At 42.7% G+C, this 25206-nt stretch overlaps 3 protein-coding genes across 3 annotated transcripts; 2 read left to right on the top strand and 1 right to left on the bottom strand.

Annotated features, from left to right (window-relative positions):
* Positions 1 to 1223: 1223 nt before the first annotated feature.
* LOC142302280 (uncharacterized protein F54H12.2-like) lies at positions 1224 to 2531 on the bottom strand. Its single transcript, XM_075343351.1, has one exon. It carries the CDS (start codon positions 2529 to 2531, stop codon positions 1224 to 1226), a length of 1308 nt encoding a protein of 435 aa, XP_075199466.1.
* Positions 2532 to 5200: 2669 nt separating this feature from the next.
* LOC142302771 (uncharacterized) lies at positions 5201 to 7522 on the top strand. The gene is made up of 8 exons (XM_075343881.1): positions 5201 to 5357; positions 5573 to 5633; positions 5734 to 5850; positions 5941 to 6033; positions 6119 to 6217; positions 6353 to 6460; positions 6540 to 6623; positions 6787 to 7522. Exons 2-8 carry the CDS (start codon positions 5573 to 5575, stop codon positions 7515 to 7517), a joined length of 1293 nt encoding a protein of 430 aa, XP_075199996.1. The 5' UTR covers positions 5201 to 5357; the 3' UTR covers positions 7518 to 7522.
* Position 7523: 1 nt separating this feature from the next.
* On the top strand, positions 7524 to 13561 carry LOC142302770 (uncharacterized). The gene is made up of 2 exons (XM_075343880.1): positions 7524 to 11804; positions 13288 to 13561. The coding sequence occupies exon 1, from the start codon at positions 7524 to 7526 to the stop codon at positions 11538 to 11540; it is 4017 nt and encodes a 1338-aa protein (XP_075199995.1). The 3' UTR covers positions 11541 to 11804; positions 13288 to 13561.
* Positions 13562 to 25206: the final 11645 nt, after the last annotated feature.

Genomic DNA, 25206 nt, shown 5'->3' with positions numbered 1-25206 from the left:
TAATATGTCAGGATTTTTTGAAACAGTAATCTGTAATGCGTCATGACATGTGTTCTCTTTTATTGCCAGTGATATATTTATTGTTTTATATCAAAACTCTGCTAGCGTAATTGAGCCTGTATAATATTAGTTACTATAATAATATTATTCTGCTACTGATATATTTATTGTTTCAATATCAAAACGCTGCTAGTGTAATTGAGCTTGTATAATATTAGTTACTATAATAATATTATTCTGCTAGTGTAATATTAGCTAATATAATATTATCTACTATCATTCAAGTGTGTATTTGATTTTGATTGGGTATATTATGTACATGCTCAATCCCACTATTACCTGACCTGGACTATTAATCATGTTTTATAAGTCACCGAGTATAAAGTTATACTGTTTGTATAAAAGACAGACACATTAAAAGTTTAAAAAGTTTATTGAGACCAAAAAGCAATTACATTTTAGATAAAAACCAAATACATTTTCAATGGCTCAGTCACAGAACAATCTGATACATTTACAGAATATCATGAGAGCATTAGAACACATCATTTATGCTTATAGGGTCAAATATCATCTTCTGTAAAGCTATATTGCTGACCATACAATACTGTGCCAGGCTGCTTAACTAGCTTAATTTTGCTTACATACAAATGACCATACAGCTGTGTTGAGAGATACCATACTACAGGCTCATCAATGGTTGCAAAGAGCTATGCAAAACTGCTTATGTAGACAAATTGAAAAGTCAGTGTGATTAGATAATTTAGCTTTTACAAAAGCAGATACTATACGGTCATTACTGTTTGAATCAGTAGTAAAGCATTGTAATATTTTATCGAATGATTTACCCCGTGCTAAATGGTACAAAATGTAAACGCAGTACTGCCCGCAAACACGTGAATATGTTGATTGTAATTTATTATTTTGATAACAATATAGTTCAGCGTTTCTGTTTAAGAAGCTTACAAACTCAGCAGGAAAAATTATGGAACAAGGCGGGTAGCCATAACTATCAAAGAATATTGCCTTCTTATCATCGCAGAGTACAATTAATATCCAATGACGGCCGCTTTGACTGGCGGTGTCTGTGTTCACGATGTAAGCAGCGGGTCTCTGATTCACTCTATATGACGGTAGCAAATCACACGGAAACACACCAGCAAATATACGTTCTGTATAACGATCGGACTTCAGCAGATTTGTGAGTTGCAGGGTATTCATAATTAGATATAATCAAATAATACTTCTCTTCTGTTGTTGATTTCAAGTATAGTTGAGCTGAGAGCATATACGATCATATTTACAGTATGTGGTGTAGCTACCGCAAATCGCACTTCAGCGCGTAGGTTACCGGTTTTCACAAGCGAGAAATGACCACCGGGCTCTTGATCGGGGGATAAATCAAACGCAAATAATGTGAATCCATCCATAAATTCTTCACGGTCTATTGCCAAAGCAGAATCGGACCTTTGTTTCCCAGAAATCTGGGCTAACGACATAAACTCTCGAACGGCTAAATCAACATTGAAATTAGGTTGGTATGGCCGTGCTGGTATTTGTTGGCCATCGACATAAATTGCTGTCTGGCTTATGTTGAAATGAGCAAAGCACAAAGGATTTTTATTATATGAGCCACTAAATGCTTCATTATCTACAAATCCTAATATTACTGTTGAAGGAATTTGGCCTAAGAAGAGGTTCTCGTGGTTTGAAATACGTGTACCAGCCGGTATACTGTATACTTTCATGCAGGCCCTATCAATAGCGTATTTGGCGGTGGCAGCTAGTAGGGCCTGACTGTGGCCTATTCGTACAGCTGGAGAGACCTGCACTCGTTTTACATACAGAGCAGCGTGTGAGATTTGCACTTTATATTGCTCAGCATCAGCGGACATCAAACAAAAACTATCCTTATTTCTTGACAACTTGATCTTGAGGTCAAGACCGTTAAGTATGAGCTTTGGTTGATTAAATATATCTCCAAAAATTGGCCCCATGAGATCTACAGGTTTAGAGTTGGCTGATATAAAGGCTCTTTTGACAAAACCAGCATTTGCGCCATCCAAGGTCCGATCATTATGATGTCCTGCAGTGTCTTTATAGAACAATCCAGCAGTAAATTGCGATGATAATGTTTGTGAGCTGTAATTTAAAAGCGTTTCAATGTACGCTCTATAACTGTAGAGGTTATCCGACTGTGAGATAAGGCGATCGCCCAGAGTGATGTCAACCTGATTAAAGAGCGTAGCGAGGGGGTAATTTATAAAAGATACTCTGGCGTCAGCGCCGATAGCTGTATTATCTTGTTTGACGATGCGGCAATTTATGTACAGCAGCGTATTGTTTAGATCATAATAATATTCACCGCTGCCCGATATAAAAAATTCCAAGGGTGCATTGTCTGACAGAGCCGCAATAGGTTGAACTTCTACAAAAAGCGATTTCTCTATACTTGTCTGTGTTGGAGGGAGGTCAAAAATATCCAGTTCGGATTTTGCACACTCGATCGATGCTTCATGTATGAAAGCCATGATAAGCGATTAGAAGATGTCACCGAGAGAGCGTCTCACCCTTTTCTGGCGGTTTCGTCTCTTGGTAGTATTTTTAACCATGAGCATAGGGGGTTGTGAATAACGAGCCTGCCTTTTTCTTTTCTGCTGTTTTTTAGCAACATAAATAATTCCAGAGCCCTCCTGCGGGTCCGTGTTTATCCGATTCATTACGGCTGTTGAGAGGGATGTGACCGCATCTTTAGCTATGTTTCTGACAGCTGTCTTTACGTGCGGTTTTACTAATTCTATACCTTTCCTGAACAACGGTACGGCTCGCCTAAAAAGGCCTCTAAAAATACCTGCAAGACCCCCGCCATACATGTGCGCATCACCGCGAAAGCCCTCTAAACCATGGCCCGTTTGAGCCATATAATACCTTGCATAAATTGCTGGCTCGCCATACACCCTTTGAGACACCATTTTACTGTGTTAGCCCTTTCTCGGTCGAAAGTGTAATCGAATAATTACCTTGCCGTATTTGAATTTAACAGGCACACCCTGATCTGATAATATAGAGATCGTCACAGAATCAAAATGTTGCTTGCAAAGCGGTACATAATCGGGCCTTGTGTATTGGAGAGTGGTTAGTTCGCCACTCTTTCCCGTTACCTGCGCTGTTCGCAGAAGCTGAACATAACTATCCCCCACAAGTTGGTGTTGTATTATATCTGTGTACACATATAATGTATAAAACCCATCTTTTATATCTGCATACGTCTTTTTCCTTTCCAGATGTGCATTATCTACAGAGGCCTCAATATAGGGTGGTAGTCCTAAAATATGCGAGAGTTTCTGCCCTGGTGCAAAATGTATAGTCGGTGAATCCGACATGGTAACAGTTCTCTTCACATCGTCGTATCTTAGTTTAAAACCATCGGGTGCTACCTTCAATGCATCAATACGCTCATTAATGGCTCTTATGAGTTCAGCGATGTTTGAATAAAATCCCGGTTTCAAATAGAACTCCTTCAAAACTTCACCACGCTTCCCTATAAAGAAATTTCCATCATTCTGCTCAAACGTATACCATGTATGCGGGTATTGAATCTCGGTGAGCGCAACTTCAAAGGGTCCAGAAAGGTGTACAGGCTTTGCCAATTTGGTGGTATAAGATGATATTGTGTTCTCAGGATATATTCTAGAAGATGCATTGCTTGGTAATGTTATATAAAATGATTCCGCCTCCATGATTTAGATGTCTGTCAGCTGATCTTCTTTAATCCAACTGTTAAACTTTGAAGGAAAACCAAGCCACTTAACTAATACCAGTCTCTCACCGCTCTTACGCTTGCGTCTCAAAATTTTTTCGATTCTGTAGATGCGATTCTCATCCATTGCTATTTTTTGCAGCTCTTCTTTATAAAACGAGCCCTGTACATCTTCACCGCTCAAATCAGCAATTTTATAGAGAGGTTTTTGAAATTTGACATTGATGGCTGTAATAACAAATATCTCATCGGTGTAGGTTTGTTCATAACCCTTAGCGAAAATGCCTTTATAGCGTGACACTCTTACATGATCGCCAATTTTTAAAGAAGGTTTAATAGGCTTAGCAGCGTTACTAGAAGCGTAAATATTTCTCCAGATTTGTAACGAGTTATGTTTGGTCACATCAATGGGTCTACAACGAATTGCAGTGTGATACGAATGATTATAGCTATACACCAAATCAGGTAAAATATCAATATATCTAAAGGTATTATTCTTCGTAAAATATCGCCAGATTTTCGACTTAAGTGTTCGATTAAATCTCTCCACCACGGCGGCCTTTACTGTATTGTTAGTAAAAAAAAGATGAATGTTATGTATATTACACACGCGCTTCACGGCGTTATTCATAAACTCGCGCCCCTGATCCGTCTGTAACTTCCTTGGTATCCGCTGATCATTTTCAAATATTAATTCGAGTGATCTGGCAACACTTGTTCCTGTCTTGTTTGATAAGGCCACGCACCATGCATATTTCGATAGGATATCAATAACTGTTAGAATGTATCTTATATTATTATTTTCTCTTGAATAATCAGTCATACTGACAAGATCGGCTTGCCACTGGGAGTCGATGTTTGCCACGATTATTTTATTGGTCAAAATTTTTTTTCTGACTGGCTTGTGTAAAGAATATGTATCTTGATTAGCCAACCAATTAAGCACATCTTTCTTTGTAATATTGTGGTTACGAATTCCTCTATATAAACTTGCAACACCTCCAAAAGAACCAATATTTTTAGGATTGTAGTACTGTTTTTGTAATATCTTTTCACAATGCCCAGACATCATCCTTTAAGTGTGTTGTGTATCTATCAAAGTGTATCAAAATGTGTTCTCTATTATTGCTTAGTGATATATTTATTGGGTTGCATATATATATATATATATATATATATATATATATATATATATATATATACAGTTATTGCTTAGTGATATATTTATTGGCCTGTATATATATATATATATATATATATATATATATATATATATATATATATATATATATATATATATATATATATATAATGTGTGTGTGTATATATCTCAAAATTCGTGTATCAATATGTGTTCTTTTTTCTTTTCTTTTTCTTTTTTTTTTTTGCTTAGTAATATATTTATTTAATGCTGATACAGCAAACGTGCGTAACTGGTCAGTTCTTAAGGGCGTAAACGGTAGATGTGTTATCTCTGTACAGCTTTAAATACAGAGCAAGAGCACTTGTCAAAACTAAGTGTCCTGGCTACTATCAGCGACTGACCGACACTCTCTCTCTCGACGCATTCAAGAAAACTTCAAAGATTCTATAAGCTGTAAGTATTTAACTTTTAACATCTAATATGCTTTTGCTGGTATTAAATCTAAATAGTGTATTTAATAGTGACTATGTTTATTTATAACAATAATAGATATATTTGTTAAGTTATAGAATGTAGCTTATTTATTATACACGCTATTATCTGTATTTGTCCTCGATATAAATATGTATCAAATACTATAGAAAATTCACACAGACCTAATATTTTAGATGGACGCCCAAAATAGTGTGGATCAATTCGGTGATATTCTCCCAGATGCGCAACAATGGGGTAGGCATTATATTTAATAGTTATATATTTAATAGTTATTATATTTAATAATTTCCTATGTTTTGCACATTATTTTCATATTATTTCATTCCTGCTTAAGGTGAATTCATGGATTACCGTGATGACGATGCTTTTTTAGAAGCTATGAATACGGGTGTTTCTGTACCGCCTAATACCCCGGCAAATTCAGAATGTATGATGAATGAGGATAGAGAAGGTAACATCTCTTTTATTATAGAAAAGTCAGCATATAGTGATTAAGGTTTTGATTGTACATTATTTTTATATTATTTCATTCTTGTTTAAGATGACTTCATGCAGATTGAAATTGATCCGGCATTTGTAAAATTTATGAATACAGGAGAAACAAGCCAAATTAATTTTCTGCAATCTATAGCCAGTAAGTTGCATATACATTATATATATATTTAAACGTAATTTAAACATGTATTTAGACATGAAAGTAAATACTAGTTCTTATACAGATGTTGTGCAACCGGGCTACATTATTGGAGATGGTGATGTTTCTATACCGGCTATTACCCCGACATTGCCAGATTGTGTGCTAAATGAAGATAGAAAAGGTAATCTCTCTTCTATTATAGAAAAGCCAGCGTCTCTTTGAAAAATTGCTTTTGCGCATATGTATGGCTCTCTTTGAAAATTTGCTTTTGCTCATATGTATTTACACATGCAACTAAAAATGAACTCTTATACAGGTGATGGTAAGATGCGTCAAGCGGCCTACATGACTGGAAGTCGGCAGCTTTCTAAAACACCTAAGAAACAGGGCAAGCCGCTACACCTGAAGACAGCGAATAGGAAAGGTGATGATGAGTATATGAAAAACAGCGTGCAGAAGAAATGCATTTGTACCACAGGTTAATGGTTATATTTTATTCACAGACCGTAAACTGAGTGGTAGGAAACTCATATTCTCCAAAGAGAATACACCCAAGTTGTCAACTACCCAGACACTTCCTAGCACATGTAAGTATATATTTAGATTTATTTATTTATTTTTTCTATGCAGGCTTTATAAAGGCCCTGTCACACACACAGTTGTATCTGTGTGTGTGTGTGACAGGGCCTTAAAACAATGTTACACAATGATTCAGGTATATCTGACACAACTGTTACTCTTTTCTTTTAGCCACACAAAGTGTCCAGAAACAAACAACTTCTACTCTACAGCCTCTAGCTGAGCATGACGGAAACATCGCTGCAGCACAGTTCACACTACAGACAGCATATGGATCTGCGAGAACACGCCCCATATCCCCATTTTCTGTGGTACGCCAAGAAGGAAGTGCTGTGCCAGCCAAGCATCATGGAGAGAGATGGCCAAAACCGACAACACGTAAATACAAGCCACGTTCAATCAAGACAGCTACGATACCACTACCCACCATCACGCCGCAGACCATGACCATGATTGACTTGACACAGACTGGTTGTGGAGTGTCAGCAACACAGATCATTCCCACGATTGACCAGGCACAAGCTGCTCGTGAAGCACTCGATAGAGAAATTGACCAGTTAGCTGACGGTAAGAATGTGTGTCATGATTTTAATATCGTGAATCCTTTGAAGAGGAGGCGAGCACATTCAGTACCGAGTAAAAGTAAAAAGCAGAGAGTTGACTCTACACCAGCTTGCACAGTGAAACCTGTGTGGTCTGATGAACAGGAAAACATGCTTCACGCTATGTCTGGTCAGTACGTCCAAAGCAAAATCTACCAGAACAAACTAAAATATTTCTGTGAAACGTATGAAAGATTGATAAATGCATGCCCAACACCTGACATTATCGCAGAACTATATGCATTCAATAGAGAACATGCTATTGTATCATCACAATCTAATAAAAATAATTTGCTGTGACTAGGCATGGTTGGTTATGGGCTGCCGAAATTGCCCAAAATAGGACCACAGAGGTCTTATAGATTGCGAGTAATTAAAAGGGCTCTAGCGCTGATGGCTAGATCGAAACGCTCACTAGCAGATAGAAGACGACGGGTGGCAGCTCGCAGCTCTATAACTACACAAAATCCACAGATACTGATACATGCACAGAGTCCATCTCTACACACTCAAGATGTTCCTGGTGGCATTAGCCCCAATGTGTCTCCAAATGCTCAAAGCAGCACCCATCTTGAAACACAGGGTGAAAATGTAAATGATGATTCTGTTGTATTTGGTGGTGACGATAATGTGCGGACCGTTAATGCTGATGTTTTACAACATTTTTATCATCACCAAAGACAACTCTGCAATTTCAATGCCCTCATGTATACCGATCATTTCAAATTTGTAAATTTAGATCGTATACAATCATTTGAAGAGGCCCTGAATGTTGTCCATGAGGGCATTCAATCATTACTGGACAGAATCATCAGAGACATTGAGCCTGGTGACTTTATTCAGTTAAGACTTGAAGGAGGTGACACGTTAGATCCCATTTTTACTACAAAACAAAGTCGTGAGAATTTTAGCTCTGAAACGTTTTTAAACGCTGTTGCTCGCACACTGCAAAGTAATGCAGAATGCATAGCATCCAACACCCTGAAATTAGTCGTAACAATAATTAAAAACCGAAGGGGCGGCGTGAAACGCCGATTAAAATCCATAGCAAGCACCCAAATACTTAAACAAAAGAGACGCTGGCTGTACGACTTTAACAATTACAACACAAATCTGTGCTTTGCCGCTAGTGTGTGTGCACTGATTGCTGACAGTGATGTTGGTGATACAATTTTGCTGAATCGTGCTAAAGCCGTACAAGCAGCGCTAAATATCCCTGAGAATCACCTAGTAAGCTTTAGTGATATTGTGAGTTTTGAAAAACATCTGAACGTCAACATAAAAGTGCTGTACTATAGCCGGGGTGATTGGCGTTACTTTGACACAGGTAATTCATCTGGGGCCAAAACTGTTTTCATACTGCATCATGATAATCACTACTATGGTATAAAGAATATGAAGGGCTTTATTGGCGAATCTTACTTTTGTGAGAGGTGCAACTCAATGTATCACCACAAGTATAACCATTCTTGTCAGTATTTTTGTAAAGCTTGTCAAAGAGAGGGTTGTGTGGAGAGCCCTGGTGCAGAACAACCCCGGTGTCCTGTCTGTCGGCTGTATTGTCGCTCAAGCGAGTGCTTAGTCCAACACACACAACTAGCTGCAGTTAATCCAGCTTTTTGCAGACTTAAAACATTCTGTGATGAATGTCACCATTTTGTGCCCAGAAATAGTGAGACCGAGCATAAATGTAGAGGATTGCGTTGCAGTGTTTGCGGCATTCGTCTAAATAAATTTGATGCTCATCTTTGCTACATGCGGCCGTATGTACCAAAGGGCGAGACAGATCGATATATGTTTTATGACTTTGAATGCATGCAGGAGACAGGCACGCACATCCCAAATTACATTTATGCAACAACGCTGTATGGACACCCTTCCTGGGAGTTTGAAGGTAAAACATGCACTCATGACTTTGTTCAGTTTCTAACCAGCGGTAAATTTTCAGGCTATACGTGTATAGCGCACAATGCCGGCAGATACGATGCATACTTTATTGTTAAGGAGTTGATATCTGAAAAACTACAAGTGAAGCTGATAGCGCAAGGTGGTCGTCTCTTGTGTGTGATGCTGCCTGATTTGGGAATAAGATTCATAGACTCGCTCAATTTCATTCCCATGAAGCTTAGTAAACTACCGCAGGCTATGGGGTTTTCAGGCTCAAAAGGACATTTTCCACACTTTTTTAACACCGAGGAAAATCAAAACTATGTAGGTCCCCTACCACCTGTAAAATATTACGGTGTGGAGTATATGACAGCTAGTGAGAAAACTGAATTTATAGAATGGTATGAGGGCCACACAAACACAACTTTTGACTTTAAGACGGAACTAAAATCTTATTGCAAGCAAGATGTTGAGATTCTGAGGCGCTCGTGTGAACTCTATAGGGAACGTGTTATGGACATGACGAGAAAAAATGTTAAAATATACTGTAAGCGAGAAAAGAAAAAAATTGAAGTGTCCAGATGCGTTGATCCGTTTCAGCTCATCACCTTGGCATCTGTATGCATGTCAATGTACAGGTTTAAATTTCTTCCTAAACATACCATCGCCATTTTACCCGGTGATAATTATCACAAAACAAAAAAGCGTTTCTCGTCCCCCGCTATACAGTGGCTCATGTTTGTAGCACACACAGAGAACATTACCATTCAGCATGCTTTGAGAGGTGGTGAAAAACAAGTCGGTAAATATTTTTTAGACGGGTATGCCTATGTTAACAATCAACACATAGCCTTTGAATTTCAGGGATGTTTTTACCACGGCTGCCCTGTGTGTTATAATGAAAATGATACCAACAAGGTCACAAACACATCCTACGGTCAATTATATTACGCCTTTCTAGCTAAAAAGCGTTACTTGCAGTGCTGTGGGTACACACTGAGATTGATGTGGGAACATGAGTGGAATGAAATGGTTGAAAAAGATTCTAACCTTCAAACATTTCTTCACCAAATGGATTTCCCTACACCCTTAGACCCCCGCGACGCGCTTTATGGGGGTCGGACTAATGCCATTAAACTCTATCACAGTCTGAAAGATGGGGAGACATTACATTACTATGATTTCACAAGTCTGTACCCTTTTGTAAACAAAACTAAAACCTACCCTGTAGGTCATCCGCACATTATCTACGAGAATTTTGGGTTCATTAAAAAATACTTTGGTATTGCCAAAGTCAAGGTCTACCCTCCAAGAGATTTATTTTTTCCTGTTTTGCCGGTAAAACTCAATAAAAAATTAATGTTTATTCTTTGCCACACATGCGCTGTAAATTCACAGACAGGGGTTTGTGGTCATACTGACGAGGAGCGATCGCTGACCGGTACATGGTGCACTATAGAACTTGAGATGGCCATAGAAAAAGGGTATAGGATAGCGCACATCTATGAAATCTGGCATTTTCCTGAAACCAGCGATGATTTGTTTGCCCCATACATTAAATTACATCTTAGGGATAAGCAGGAGGCTTCCGGCTATCCCAGCTGGTGCACTGATGACGCCAAGAAACAGCAATACATTGACTCCTTTCTAGAGAGAGAAGGTGTACAATTACGCCCTGAAAATATAGGGGTGAATCCGGCTAAGAGACAGATCTCTAAATTGTTCTTAAATTCTTTATGGGGCAAGTTTGCACAGAGATCTAATTTACCATGTACCAGCATTGTTAGCGACCCTGATGAGCTTTTTCAGCGTGTGTTTCTACCGTACTATGACATCTCAATGGTTCATTTTATTGATGATGAAACAGCCACCATCAATTGGAAATATGTAAAAGGACACCACACCGTCAACAAAAACACAAACATTTTTATCGCCTGTTTTACAACGGCGTATGCCCGACTAGAGCTGTATTCTCTGCTGGACAGGTTGCAGGAAAGATGTCTTTATCATGACACAGATTCAGTAATTTTTGTGCAGAAAGCTGGTGAGTGGAACCCGACTTTAGGTGATTACCTGGGGGAATTGACCAGTGAGATACCTGATGACACGTACATCACTGAATTTGTATCTGCGGGACCAAAAACCTACGGCTACAAACTCAACACTGGTAAAACTGTCTTAAAAGTGAAGGGTATAACACTAAATGTTGCTAACACGCAGTCTATTAATTTCAACAGTCTAAAAGATCTAGTTCTGGACTACCAGCGTAATTCTGACTCAGAAACACAGAGACGCATTATCATTGAACAACCGGGTATTGTGAGAAATAAAAAGTACTGGGACATTGAGACGAGGCCATTGCGCAAAACACAAAAGTGTGTTTATACAAAGCGGCGACTGTTAGACAATTTTACCACCCTACCCTTTGGCTATTAGTTGTGACTCAAGATGGACCCAAGACTGCAGCACCCATTCTCATGTATTCTAGCAGGGCCGTCTAATTCTGGAAAAAGTTATTTTGTAAAACAGTTATTACATAATATTGATACTCATTTTTCGCACAAACCAGATAATATTGTTTGGTTTTATTCGTGCTGGCAAAAATTATATGACGAAATTTCTCTCTCTTTTCCCAACATCAGATTTGTGGAGGGTCTGCCGCATACATTCGTAGATGATAATTTATTCCCGCCTGACAAGGTAAATTTGACTATTGTTGATGACCTCATGGAGAGTGCTAGTGATAACTGTGAGATAGAAAAAGCATTTACCAAGTATGTGCACCATAGAAACCTCAGCATTTTCTACCTGGTACAAAACATATTTTGTCAGGGCAAGAAAAGTCGCACGATAAATTTGAACACAAAGTACATGGTACTTTTTAATAACCCTCGAGATAAATTACAAATTGTAACTTTAGCTCGCCAAATGTACCCCGGAAAAACACGCTTCTTCTTAGAAGCTTTTGAGGACGCCACACGGGAGCCTTATGGGTATTTGCTGTTAGACTTGAGAGCCAATACCCCTGAGGATCTGCGCTTAAGGACAGGCTTGTTTCCACCAGCTTTGCCAGCTGTGTATATTCAAAAGAAAAATACTTCTAAAAAGTGAATTTTACAATAAATCAGACATTCTATGCTGTGTACGCAGTGTTGTAAAGATGTCTGAGAGAATCCGTCGTAACTGGGCTCTCTTAAAAACGCTAGTGAAGGCAACTCCTGCTGTCAGAAAATCTATTTTATGCAATGCAAAGCGTGATTTAATTATCGCCATTGGAGAGATTGCATTAAACATCTTAAAAGGCCGAATTCCTCTGAAAGAGCGTCAAAAAAATATACTAAAAAAGTGGCGTAAAGCTATAAGAACCCTGAGTGATAAATCACAGCCCATAAAGAAAAAGAAACGTCTACTAAACCAGACCGGCGGGTTTATAGGTCCTCTTTTAGGGTTTGCAATCCCGATAATAACAAGTCTACTCACGGGCAAATAATGCAGCATACGGAGAAAATGTATCTAGTCCCCAAACAAGATCTAATCAAACTAAGTCCCCCTGTTACAACCAACATACGGCAGAATGTCATTCGCCGCCTTGATGATGAAATTAGTGACATTTTACAGCGTCGTGACATACCTGACGACGTGAAAATTAAAAAATATAGCGAGGTACTACAGAGATACTTGGTTCATGCTAAACATGATGCGATGGAACTATCAACTTTAAAGATCATTAACACTCCTGAGTCTGATCATCGGCAAATGTCAAATCCAGACCCTGATGAAAACAAAACTGTTATTGAAATTGTAAGTCATGTAAACCAGCGATATAAAAAGAATGCTGAATTTTTACTAAACAGACTGCTGCAGAACAAAAATATTGCAACATGGAATGATAAAAGCGAGTTTATTTTCAAAGGCTCTGTAATACCGGGCACGAACATGTTGGATTTAGTGCGTAATACAACACAGAGTCATGCCTTGACTAACAGAAATTTACCCCAGGGCTGGAATACGTTTATGCAGGCATTGGCCGAGTTAAATATACCGTCGACCATTGTGGGTAATCCCACTACTAGAGCGGTTTTAGACGGATTGAAATTGCCTATCAATGAAGCTAGTGGTGTATCTAAACCTCAGACTCTATCCACACCCCGCCGACCAATTCAATCTCTACATTCTCCATTAGGTATCACACAAGCAAGTTTGATGCCTAAAAAAAGGACTCTCCCGATACTACAATCAATGTGGCTCACAATGTAACAGCCAGAATGCTGAAATGTAATGTAATAAATTATTATGTAAGAGAATTAATATATATTTGTATTTTATTAAATAGTGTATTATACTATTGCTTGTAATACTTTTATATTGTTCTGTTTTAATACAGTATTGATTGTAATCCTCTGACATTTTACTGATTGCAATTGACATTTTGATCAATAAAGAATTTAAACTTTTAATGTGTCTGTCTTTTATGCAAACAGTATAACTTTATACTCGAGGAGTTATAAAAAACTCATTACTAGCACAGGACGGGGTAATAGTATAATTGGCCATATACATAATATGCCCGATCAAAACCAAAATACACAGTGTGAATAATGGTAGATAATATTAATGTCTATCTTTTATACAAACAGTATAACATTATACTCGGGGACTTATAAAAGCTAATTAATAGCACCGGACGGGTAATAGTATAATTGGCCATATACATAATATGCCCAATCAAATGTTAATTGTATGCTGTAATACACACTCTATAATATTAGTCCTATGAACTAATATTATAGAGTGTGAATTACAACACCAAGATTTATCAAAATCCAATAAATATATCACGAATCAATAAAAGAAAACACATTTTGATACACTTTGATAGATAAGGGGCGTGCTACAGCACAACTTTGACACATTTTGATAGGGGCGGGGCACCTGTCAGATTACTTTTGATGGATCATGTGTAATGCACACTACTCATGGCAACCAACGAAAGTCATGTGATCACGCACGTGACTTTCGGTGGGGGCGGTGGTAAGTGATAGAATGCCCGCGCATATACATCTCGCTGCCAGACTTTGGCAGCGAGATGTAAGGGGTTACAAGTTGCAGGTGGAAGCGATTCCACCCGTAACTTGTAGTCACACATGTCAGCTGTTAAAAACAGCTAATATGTGCGCCGAACACCGCATTCTGTTGCTTTTCAGGATTCTGACGTCACTTCCGGTCCGGGACCCGAAACCGGAAGTGACGAGTTATCATGTGATCGCCGCGTCACAGGAAGTGACGCGGCGAACATGGATAGCAGGATGTGACGCGACCTCCGTATGCCACAGGGAGTCACACGGGGCCGCGTCATCCCGGCGGGGGGAGGTGCGCGAGGTGGCCATGGCGACCGGCGTGATGTTGGGGGGGATCAGGGGCTAGGGTCGGGAGCTAGGGCCGGGAGCAGGAGGTGAAAGCGGACCGGACCTTCTGGACCGGGCCGCCCTGCGCCTGGAATCTGTGGTGGGGCTTAGACGCTGCGGTGGACGGGAGGGTCTGGAAGACCTGTGCCCACCGCTGCTGGGAACCGGCAGGAGGGAGCTGGTGCCCACAAGGGAGGCAAGCCATTCGGCTCCCTCCCGTCCGCTCCTTTCTCTTACCGCTGCTTCCAGGGGGTCCATCGGCGATGCTCACCCTGAGGGCAGATGTGGTAAGAGGAAGGAGGGACTCCGGCAGCTGTTTATATGCCCTGGAGGAGGTCCCAGCAGGGAAGGGGGGTCAGCGGGGGGCATTGCACAATGGGAAGGAGGGAGAGGTGACCATGGGGGACGTAGTGAGGGGCTCAGCAGTCAGGGGCAGCGGCAGCGGCCGCAGTGCCCTGCATGCTGACCCCAGACTCTTATCACCACCCATCCTCCGCACTGCTGCCTTCCTGGTCTCATGTCATCAGGACACAAGCCTTTATGATGTCTGCACTGGCCTCCTATCCTGTGTGGCCGGAAATTGCTACACTTTCTGGACCTGCCCCCACTCTAATGTCCATACCAGCACCTATTCACACTCATTGGTCCAGTCACACAACAATGTGCAGTCATTTAAACCAGAGGCGCCTGCTGTGTGTGTGTGTCTCTCAGTAAGTGGTGGACGCTGCAGTTCAGCTCTTTGTCCTGGTCCTGGGGGTGATCCGGTAATATAATCCATACTCTATAATATATTGTGCTTATATTATTATGCTTCTAACTGGCACTTTTTCTTTTTCTTACGCCCTTTACTTTTACTTTTGCGTGTATTTTCTCTTCATTTGTAATGAGATTTCCTTTACATGTTTTATATTATGCTACTTTCTTATGCCATGTATTGTACTAGTGCTTTGCATTCATTGCACTGTTATACATAGACTTATTTGGGTTTTCATTGCCAATGTTTAACACCCTAATGACCGCCAATACGCCTTTTTAACGGTGGTTGTTCAGGGGCCTTATTCCTCAGTGCTGGTGTTTAACGGCCCTGAGCAGCAGCACCGAGGCAAATGTCAGGCCTGTGGACAGCCGGGGGCCACATGCTGTCAGCAGGGGCAGTAATGTATTCTTCTGCCCCCAGGCCGAGTTCCTGGCTGTTGACCCATAAAATGCACACTTGCACACAGCGTTCATTACTGAACTCTACGTGCAGGGGCATTGGAAATTCATCTGTGGGTGGAGTTGGAGCACGGTGTGCTTCCGTCTCACAGATGAAGAGGAGCCGCAGTGCCAGCCAGCGTCCCATAGCATATGCCCCCTCGTGAGCTGTCCCCCCCCCCCCCCTAGAGCTGCCTGTGCCCCCAGTAATGACTAGCCCCCCCCCATAACATCTTTGCCCCTCAGTAACACGGATTGTACGCTGATGCCATCCATGTGCTGTACGTGTTTTTCACGGCCCCATAGACTTCTATTGGCTCTTGTGATCTGTGCTGCCGGAAAAAGAAACAGTCATGTTTCCGTGTGGATCACATGGACACTCGGTTCGCGTAAATACACAGACATGTGAGTAGCACCATAAGCTATAATGGGAAGGTGGGGTAAGGCGGCTTTCACACATCCGGTTTGAGCCGTGCGGCTGAATCCGGCTGTGAAGTCTATGCAACGGATGCGGTGAAAACACCACATCCTTTGCATAAGTTTTTTACATGCGGCCGGTCCGGTTTTTGCTGCTTGCGGCATGCTACTGAGCATGCGCAGTGGCAAAAACCGCATGCGGCGGCCGGATACGTTTTTTGCCGCATCCGGCATCCATAGGGATGCATTGGGAAAAGCGCCGCATCGGACGGATGCGTTTTTTTTTGCCAGAGCAAAAAACGTGCCAGGGAACGTTCCATCCGGCCGCCGCATCGACTAAATCTGCCGCATGTGGCAAAAACCGGACGGAACGCAAGCCCATGCGGCACATTGCGGCACTAATTAAAGTCTACGCAGGAAAAACGCAACCGGCAGCAAAAATAAACAGTTGCGGTTTTCCTGCAAAGTGCCGGATTGTGCCGCATTGCAAAAGCCGGATGTGTGAAAGCAGCCTAACCATGAAAAAAATGGATACAACACGGACATATGAGGGAGGCCTAATGGTAACAAAGCTACATCACAGTGAAGGAAGTTGTTAATTTTAATTGTCTTTTTCCTAAACATGGAAAGGCAAATGGAAGTCCCTAACACATATGTGAACGAGCCCTTAGGGCCTGGACCCACGATCAGTGTTTTCAGCATTTTGGATGTAGAGTCTTTTCTCTGCTTCCAGAACGCTGCATTGTACAGTACAAGCACAGTGGATGGATTTATAGTAATCTCTTGCCCACTCTGCTTCTTTTAGACGCTCCATAAACTGACCAGTGGTGCGACTTTCTGAGCTGCAGCAGGTCAACTTATTCATGCAGAGATGCGCTCAGAATCCTGATCGTGGGCACGGACAATGCGTTCTCCCGCACAGAACACTAGTGTCTCTGCAAAGAGAAAGTACGCTGCGTCCACATTACAAGGAAGCCTGATCTTGGGCACAAATCCTTAGGCTATGCGCCCACATAGCGTATTTTCATGCAGTTACGCTGCGTTCTGCACTGCACTGTAACTGCATGCGTCATGTGTCCCCAGCACAATCTATGAAGATTGTGCATAATCCATGCCCACGTTGCGTATTATAATGCAGCGCTTCGGCTGCTGCCGAAGCGCTGCGTTCTAAAAAGCAACATGTCACTTCTTTCATACGTTTTGCATGCAGCCCCCGCTCTGTCTATGGGAGGGGCTGCATCCAGAGCGCATGAAATCAGCTTTTCATTACGGACTGTTTCTGCAGCGATTTGAAGCGCACGTGTGCTGTTCAAATCGCTGCAGAAATTTCTGCAGGGACAGAACGCAACGTGGGTACATAGCCTTATAGATTTTGTGCTGGGTCCTAAATATCCAAATGTTTTACACATATAACACAATATACATACATATAACTCCAGAACCCGAAACACGGATATTTAAACATACAGTACAGACGTGTACACACACAGTGTACGTGCACACACACAGCATACGGACGTACACACACAGAACGTACAGATGTGCACACACACAGCATAAGGATGTGCGCACACACAGAACATATGGACGCACGCACATAGCATACGGACATGCACACTTGCATATGCATAGACACATATACAGTGGGGGAAATCATTATTTGATCCCTTGCTGATTTTGTAAGTTTGTGATTGACAAAGACATGAACAGTCTATAATTTTAAGGGAAGGTTAATTTTAACAGTGAGAGATAGAATATCCAAAATAAAATCCAGAAAATCACATTATATAAATGTATGTGCATTTTGCAGAGAGAAATAAGTATTTTATCCCTCTGGCAAACAAGACTTAATACTTGGTGGCCGTTCCCTTCTTGGTAGCCCAGTAGTCAGACATTTTTTGTAGTTGATGATGAGGTTTGCATATATGTCAGGAGGAATTTTGCTCCACTCCCCTTTGCAGATTCTCTAAAAAGATTTTGAGGCTGTCACTTGGCAACTCAGAGCTTCAGCTCCCTCCATACGTTTTCTATGGGATTAAGTTTTGGAAGCTGACTAGGCCACTTCATCACCTTAATGTGCTTCTTTTTGAGCCACTCCTTTGTTGCCTTGGCTGTATGTTTTGGGTTATTGTCGTGCTGGAAGACCCAGCCACGACCCATTTTTAATGTCCTGGCGGAGGAAAGCAGGTAGTTACTGAGGATTTTACGGTACATGGCTCCATCCATTGTCCCATTGATGCGGTGAACTAGTCATGTGCCCTTAGCTGAGAATCACCCACAAAACATGTTTCCACCTCCATGCTTAACAGTGGGGATGGTGTTCTTTGGGTCATAGTCAGATTTCTCTTCCTCCAAATATGGCGGATTAAGTTCATGCCAAAGAGCTCAATTTTTGTCTCATCTGACCACCGCACCTTCTCCCAATCACTCGCAGAATCATCCAGGTGTTAATTGGCAGACTATAGACGGGCCGGCTGCACAAGCGCCTTCCTGAAGAGTGAAACTTTGCAGGCACTGCAGGATTTTAAGCCATTACAACGTAATGTGTTACCAATGGTTTTCTAGTGGCAGTGGTCCCAGCTGACTTGAGATCATTAAATTCCTACCGTGTAGTTTTAGGCTTATCTCTCACCTTCCTCATGATCCTGGATGCCCCACGAGGTGAGATTTTGCATTGAGACCCAGATCGATGTTGATTGACACTCATTCTGTATTTCTTCCATTATCGTACTATTGCACCAACAGTTGTCTCCTTCTCACCCAGCGTCTTACTTATGGTTTTGTAGTCCATTCAAACCTTGTGCAGGTCTATGATCTTGTCCCTGACATCCTTAAGCCTGCTTTACACGCTCCGATTTAATGAGCGATCGCACCCGCCCCATCGTTTGTGCGGCACGGGCAATTTCTTGCCCGTGTCGCACAATGTTGTAACCCCCAGTCACACGTACTTACATTCCAAAAGACCTCGCTGTGGGCGGCGAACATCCACTTCCTGAAGGAGGAGGGACATTCGGCGTCACAGCGACATCACACAGCGGCCGGCCAATAGAAGCGGAGGGGCGGAGATGAGCGGGACGTAATCATCCCGCCCACCTCCTTCCTCCCGCATTGCCGGCGGGACGCAGGTAAGCTGTGTTCATCGTTCCCGGGGTGTCACACGGAGCGATGTGTGCTGCCCCGGGAACAATGAACAACCGGACGTTTGATATTTAGAAAATGAGCTACGTGTCAATGATGAATGAGAAGGTGAGTATTTCTGCTCGTTCATAGCTGTCACACGCTACGATATCACTAACTATGCCGGATGTGCGTCACTTACGACGTGACCCCGCCGACATCTCGTTAGATATATTGTAGCGTGTAAAGCCCGCTTTAGAAAGCTCTTAGATCTTGCCAATGTTGTAGCGGTTAAAGTCTGACTGATTAATTGAGTCTGCGGATAGGAGTCTTTTATACAGGTGGCAATTTAAGACAGCGTCTGTAATGCAGGTAACGAGTTGATTAGGAGCATCTAATTGTCTGTAGGATCCAGAAACAGAGTTGAGCGAGTACCTAACTATTTGTACTCGCTATACTCATAATGAGTACTGTCTAATACTCGCGTATTCATTCCAAATAGTGTGTGCAATGCAAGTCAATGGGGAAAAACTCGCAAAGTAACCCGAATGCCGTACTATTTGTGCAAGTATCAAATAGTGCAGAATTTGTGTTACTCGTTACATTGTGAGTATTCCCCATTGACATGCATTGCACATGCTATTCGGAATGAATACGCGAGTATTAGACAGTACTCATGAGTATAGCAAGCTCGAATAGTTATGTACTCGTTCAACTCTAGCTAGAACTCTTAATGGATGGTAAGGGATCAAATACTTATTTCTCCCTGCAAAATGCAATTAAATTTATATAATTTATACAATGTGATTTTCTGGATTTTATGTTGGATATTCTATTTCTTACTGTTAAAATTAACCTACCCTTAAAATTATAGACTGTTAATGTCTTTGTCAGTGGACAAACTTATAAAATCGGCAAGGGATCCGTATTTGAAAACATATTCACAAACATATACTGTAGATACCGTATTTTTCGGACAATAAGACGCACCCTGGTTTTAGAGGAGAAAAATAGCAAAATAAAATTTTAACCAAAAAATTTGGTCATGACACACTGTTATGGGGGCGAGGATCTGCTGCTGACACTGTTATGGGGGTAATGTCCCCAAATTCTCTACTAAGGTACCTTATTCTGGTAAGGATCCTCCTGACTTGTATATGATCCTGCTCATATACCCCCATCCTGCTCATATACCCCCATCCTGCTCATATACCCCCATCCATCCTGCTCATATACCCCCATCCATCCTGCTCATATACCCCCATCCATCCTGCCCATATATCCCCCATCCTGCTCATATACCCCCATCCATCCTGCTGATAATATACCCCCATCCTGCTGATAATATACCCCCATCCTGCTGATAATATACCCCCATCCTGCCCATATACCCTCATCCTGCTCATAATATACCCCCATCCTGCCCATATACCCCCATCCATTCTGCTCATAATATACCCCCATCCATTCTGCTCATATACCAGCATCCTGGTATATGACCTGTATTCTGTGGCACAGAAAAAAAAAAATAAACGTTTATACTCACCTTTCCTTAATCCCTACAGCTCTCTGTCTCACCTGCAGCACCGATAATTTTCCTCTGTCTGAGCTGCAGCGCCGCTGTGTGGAACTGTCACCGTTGTCTCCAGCATCGCGATGTCCTCCTGTTTGTTCCGGTCAGCTGATCTGTGTGGACACTAGCGGCACGCACAGCGATGACGTCATCGCTGTGCTCCCCGCTCACTACACAGATCAGCTGACCGGAACAAACAGGAGGACATCGCGATGTGGAGGGGGACGGCTCCACACACGGTGACGGGTGAGTACACTGATTCACTGCACCCCGCGCTGATAATGATGCACGGGGGGCAGTGAATACAGCCGCACATGATCACTCCAGGCTGTAGTTGCCAGGGGTGATCATGCAGGCCGGCTGTTAATTATGTGCGCACATCCCCCCCCCTCCCTCTCCCGCTCACCCCCTCGGGTTTTTTTGGGGGTAAAAAAGTGCGTCTTGTGGGCCAAAAAATACGGTACATAAATAGACAAAAACACAATAATATACACACATACTGGGGGTGTTTTTACTTTTGTTGATGAGGGACAACACCTTCTCTTGTCTCCGTCTGGCCCACATAGTTTGATACCCTTTTTTACCGAGAGGGAGGCTGCGCGCGCTGGGAGACATTACATGGCTGCGCGCAATTTGATGTGCAGATCCGGCCACGTCATCAGTACTGCATTTATTCCTGTGAAGAACTTGAAGGGTTAATACACTCCTTGGGTATGGTTTTGAGAACTTTGAGGGGTACAGTTTTTAGAACTGTGTCACCTTTAGGTACATTCTGTCACATAGGCCTCTCAAAGTCACTTCAAATGTGATGTGGTCCCTAAAGGGGAAAAAAAATTCTGTAAAATATAATTTACAAAGTTTTGATATTTTCCAGATTTTTGCTTTATAAGCTGCGGCCACCACCACTGGGCTTTTATATACATCATTATAGCATGCTGTATATAAGAGCCCAGACCGCTATGTAGAACATAAATAAACACTTTATAATACTCACCTAACGGTTGCGCTGTGGTGGATGTGGCTTAGGCTAAGTTCTCACTTCCGTTGTTTTGCTTCAGTCACAATATGTCGCCTAGAGGAATTACGGTATCCTGCAAAACATTTTGCAAGAATCCTGTTTTTCCCCATAGACTTCTATTAGTGACGGATTGCGACTGATGATGCTGCGTTGCGTCTGCTGCGTCGCGGTCAGTCGTTTTTTAACTGACCGCCGGGCGGGAGCAACGCAGCCTGTAACGTTTTTTGAGCAGCGCGATCCGTAAGATTTTGCTGCACATGCGCTCTCTGGCTCCCTGCACCCGTAACCAGGATACACATCAGTTGCCAAGCAAAGCGCTTTGGTTAGTTACCTGATATTTACAGTGGTTATGGGTGCAGGGAGCCCGCGCTAAGCAGTGTATGCTGGTAACCAAGATAAATATCGGGTAACCAAGCAAAAAGTGCTTTGCTTTTAGTTACCCGATATTTACCCTGGATACAGTGTGCAAGAAGGCTGACACTTCACCACTCGGCTCCGCCCCCTCCCGCACTCCACATGTGTGTGTACACACACGCACGCACGCGCGCGCGCACACACACACATACACACACTTGTCCCCAGCCCTGCAGTCCCCGCGGCACTGACTTCCTCAGCTCCATGGCCCCGCTCGGCTCCGCCCCCTCGCGCTCCGCCCCCTCCCGCACTCCGCATGTACACACACACACTCACTCTCTCACGTGTCCCCAGCCATGCAGACCGCGGCACTGACGTCCTCAGCTCCGCCCCCCGAACTCCGCTCCCCACACACAACAGAGTCCGACAATGAAATTCTTTTCTTTGTCATCCGTTGTACAACGCGTCAGTCACATGCGTCAAGCAACGCATGTGACTGATGCAAAACAACGGAAATGTGAACTTAGCCTAAAATAGGCATTTTCGTCCTCTGGTGCCAGAGCCTCCTCTTTCGGCCATCTTCGTCCTCCTTCTGAAGCCTGTGTGCATGACGCGTCTACTTCATACACACCCGCGGTCCCGCGCATGCGCACTGCAATGCTTTGATCTACCCTCCTCAGGGCAGATCAAAGTGTGCCTGCTCAGGACCTGAATGCCAGCGAGTGTGTATGACGTTTAACGCATCATGCACCACGGCTTCAGAAGGACGACAGAGGTGGCGACAATGATGGCCAATAGAGGCGGCACCGCCACCGGAGGATGAAGACGCCCATTTGACCCACATCCACCACATCGACCGGTTTAGGTGAGTATTATAAAGTGTTTTTTATGCTCTACACAGTGGCCTGGGCTCTTATATACAGTATTCTAACATGCTGTATATAAGAGCCCACTGGTGGTGGCCGCAGCTTATAAAAAAAAAAACAAAACTGGTGCCAGGTTCCCTTTAAACACTAGGGGGAGCATCTGTTGATATTTGCCATAAAAACCTAGTGTACAGCTAGCTCCCATTACTACAGCAGTAAATGTAGGCAGGATCTGCTCAATGTGTTTGACGTCACCCCTCCCATCCCTTTCTGGGTGTTTGTAAAAGTATAATAGGGTAAATGAAGTTTAAGATCACAGTGCAGCCATTGAGTTGGTGATTGCAAAAAGATACTGATATGGAGCACTGATTTTGTTAGTTTGTGCAGCGTTGCTTATATATTGGTCCTTACAGAGATCTGAGCGGAGCAGTCCTATCATTGTGGCTACAGCGCTCATATCACAGAAATTACACATTTCAGCAGTCAATATCATACATGATGGGATTAGATACACTGATCAGTGGCTGTATCACACATAGGATTAGATACATGATTGTGGGTTGTATCACACATGATGGGATTACATACTTGAACAGACCAGTTCTAGATGTATATGGATGCTCTTAGTAATTTTAGACCATTCAAAGTGAGTCCACCCATAAAAATTAACCTTTATTATAATTATTAAAAATAATAACAAACTTACACAGTTACACACAATGTGCGTGTGGAGTGTGAGTGATACACACAAGGTAGTAAGGTGTTAGGGACTGTTTCTTTAAGGGAAAGAAATGTGCCGTAATGGAATGTAAAGAGTATAAGTTGCATACAGTAGGGCCTCGGGGGTTACCAACTCTCCCTCTCCTTTGTCATATCTAACAATGGGGCTTTAAACACCCTAGATGTCTGGTGCCCCCATTCCACGATGGCTGTCCCTTTTGTCCCTAACTACCTTATCAGATAACCACCACCAAACTCCATAAAGTGCAAAGTGCAATAGCTCTGAAGGTGGCTTTACTCACTGCAACATCGCTGTAACGTCACCGGTTTTGTGACGTAATAGCGACCTCCCCAGCGACATTGTAGTGTGTGAAACACATCAGCGACCTGGCCCCTGCTGTGAAGTTGCTGATCGCTACAAATCGTTCAGGACCATTCTTTGGTCCTTTGTTTCCCGCTGTGCAGCATGATCGCTAGAAAGTCTCAGTGTGTAAAGGGGACTTTACAGCGACTTCGTTAGCGACTTCCCTTTCAAAAAGCTGCTTCATGCCGCGGCTCTGTCTGTGTGCTGTGTACTACTTAGCGGTCACCGGTGAAGGATTCACCGGTGACCGCTAATCCCCCGAGCGACTGAAGTGTCCCCCCTGCTCTCATACTCACCGATCCCCGATCACCGGCGCTGCACGGCGTTCACATTGCTCCGGCGGCTTTTTCTAATTTGAAAAAGCTGGCCGCTCATTAAACAATCTGGTATTCCCTGCTTTCCCCGCCCACCGGCGCCTATGATTGGTTGCAGTGAGACACGCCCCCACGCTGAGTGACAAGTGTTTCACTGCACCCAATCACAGCAGCTGGTGGGCGTGTCACTATGGAGTATAGAAATAAATAAATAAATAAATAATTAAAAAAAACGGCGTGCGGTTCCCCCCAAATTTAATACCAGCCAGATAAAGCCATACGGCTGAAGGCTGGTATTCTCAGGATGGGGAGCTCCACGTTATGGGGAGCCCCCCAGCCTAACAATATCAGTCAGCAGCCGCCCAGAATGACCGCATACATTAGATGCGACTGTTCTGGGACAGTACCCGGCTCTTCCCGATTTGCCCTGGTGCGTTGGCAAATCGGGGTAATAAGGAGTTATTGGCAGCCCATAGCTGCCAATAAATCCTAGATTAATCATGTCAGGCGTCTCCCTGAGATACCTTCCATGATTAATCTGTAAATTACAGTAAACACACACACCTGAAAAATCCTTTATTAGAAATAAAAAACACAAACACATTCCCTGGTTCACCAATTTAATCAGCCCCAAAAAGCTCTCCATGTCCGGCGGAATCCAGGATGGTCCAGCGTCGCTTCCAGCTCTTCTGCATGAAGGTGACAGGAGCTGCAGAAGACACCGCCGCTCCTGTCACCTCCACGCAGCAAGATGGCTGAG

The sequence above is a fragment of the Anomaloglossus baeobatrachus genome, chromosome 4, assembly GCF_048569485.1.
Source record: "Anomaloglossus baeobatrachus isolate aAnoBae1 chromosome 4, aAnoBae1.hap1, whole genome shotgun sequence".
In the NCBI taxonomy this organism is placed as follows: Eukaryota; Metazoa; Chordata; class Amphibia; order Anura; family Aromobatidae; genus Anomaloglossus; species Anomaloglossus baeobatrachus.
Note: the sequence above shows the minus strand (reverse complement) of the source record. Positions and strands in the feature narration are given on the sequence as shown.

Bases quoted from the DNA above. Each gene is read 5' to 3' on its own strand.
- LOC142302770 (XM_075343880.1), top strand. From the start codon at position 7,524: ATGGTTGGTTATGGGCTGCCGAAATTGCCCAAAATAGGACCACAGAGG.
- LOC142302280 (XM_075343351.1), bottom strand. From the start codon at position 2,531: ATGGCTTTCATACATGAAGCATCGATCGAGTGTGCAAAATCCGAACTG.
- LOC142302771 (XM_075343881.1), top strand. From the start codon at position 5,573: ATGGACGCCCAAAATAGTGTGGATCAATTCGGTGATATTCTCCCAGAT. The intron at 5,634-5,733 runs GTAGGCATTATA...TTCCTGCTTAAG, and splicing joins CCCAGATGCGCAACAATGGG to GTGAATTCATGGATTACCGT. The intron at 6,034-6,118 runs GTAAGTTGCATA...GTTCTTATACAG, and splicing joins TTTTCTGCAATCTATAGCCA to ATGTTGTGCAACCGGGCTAC.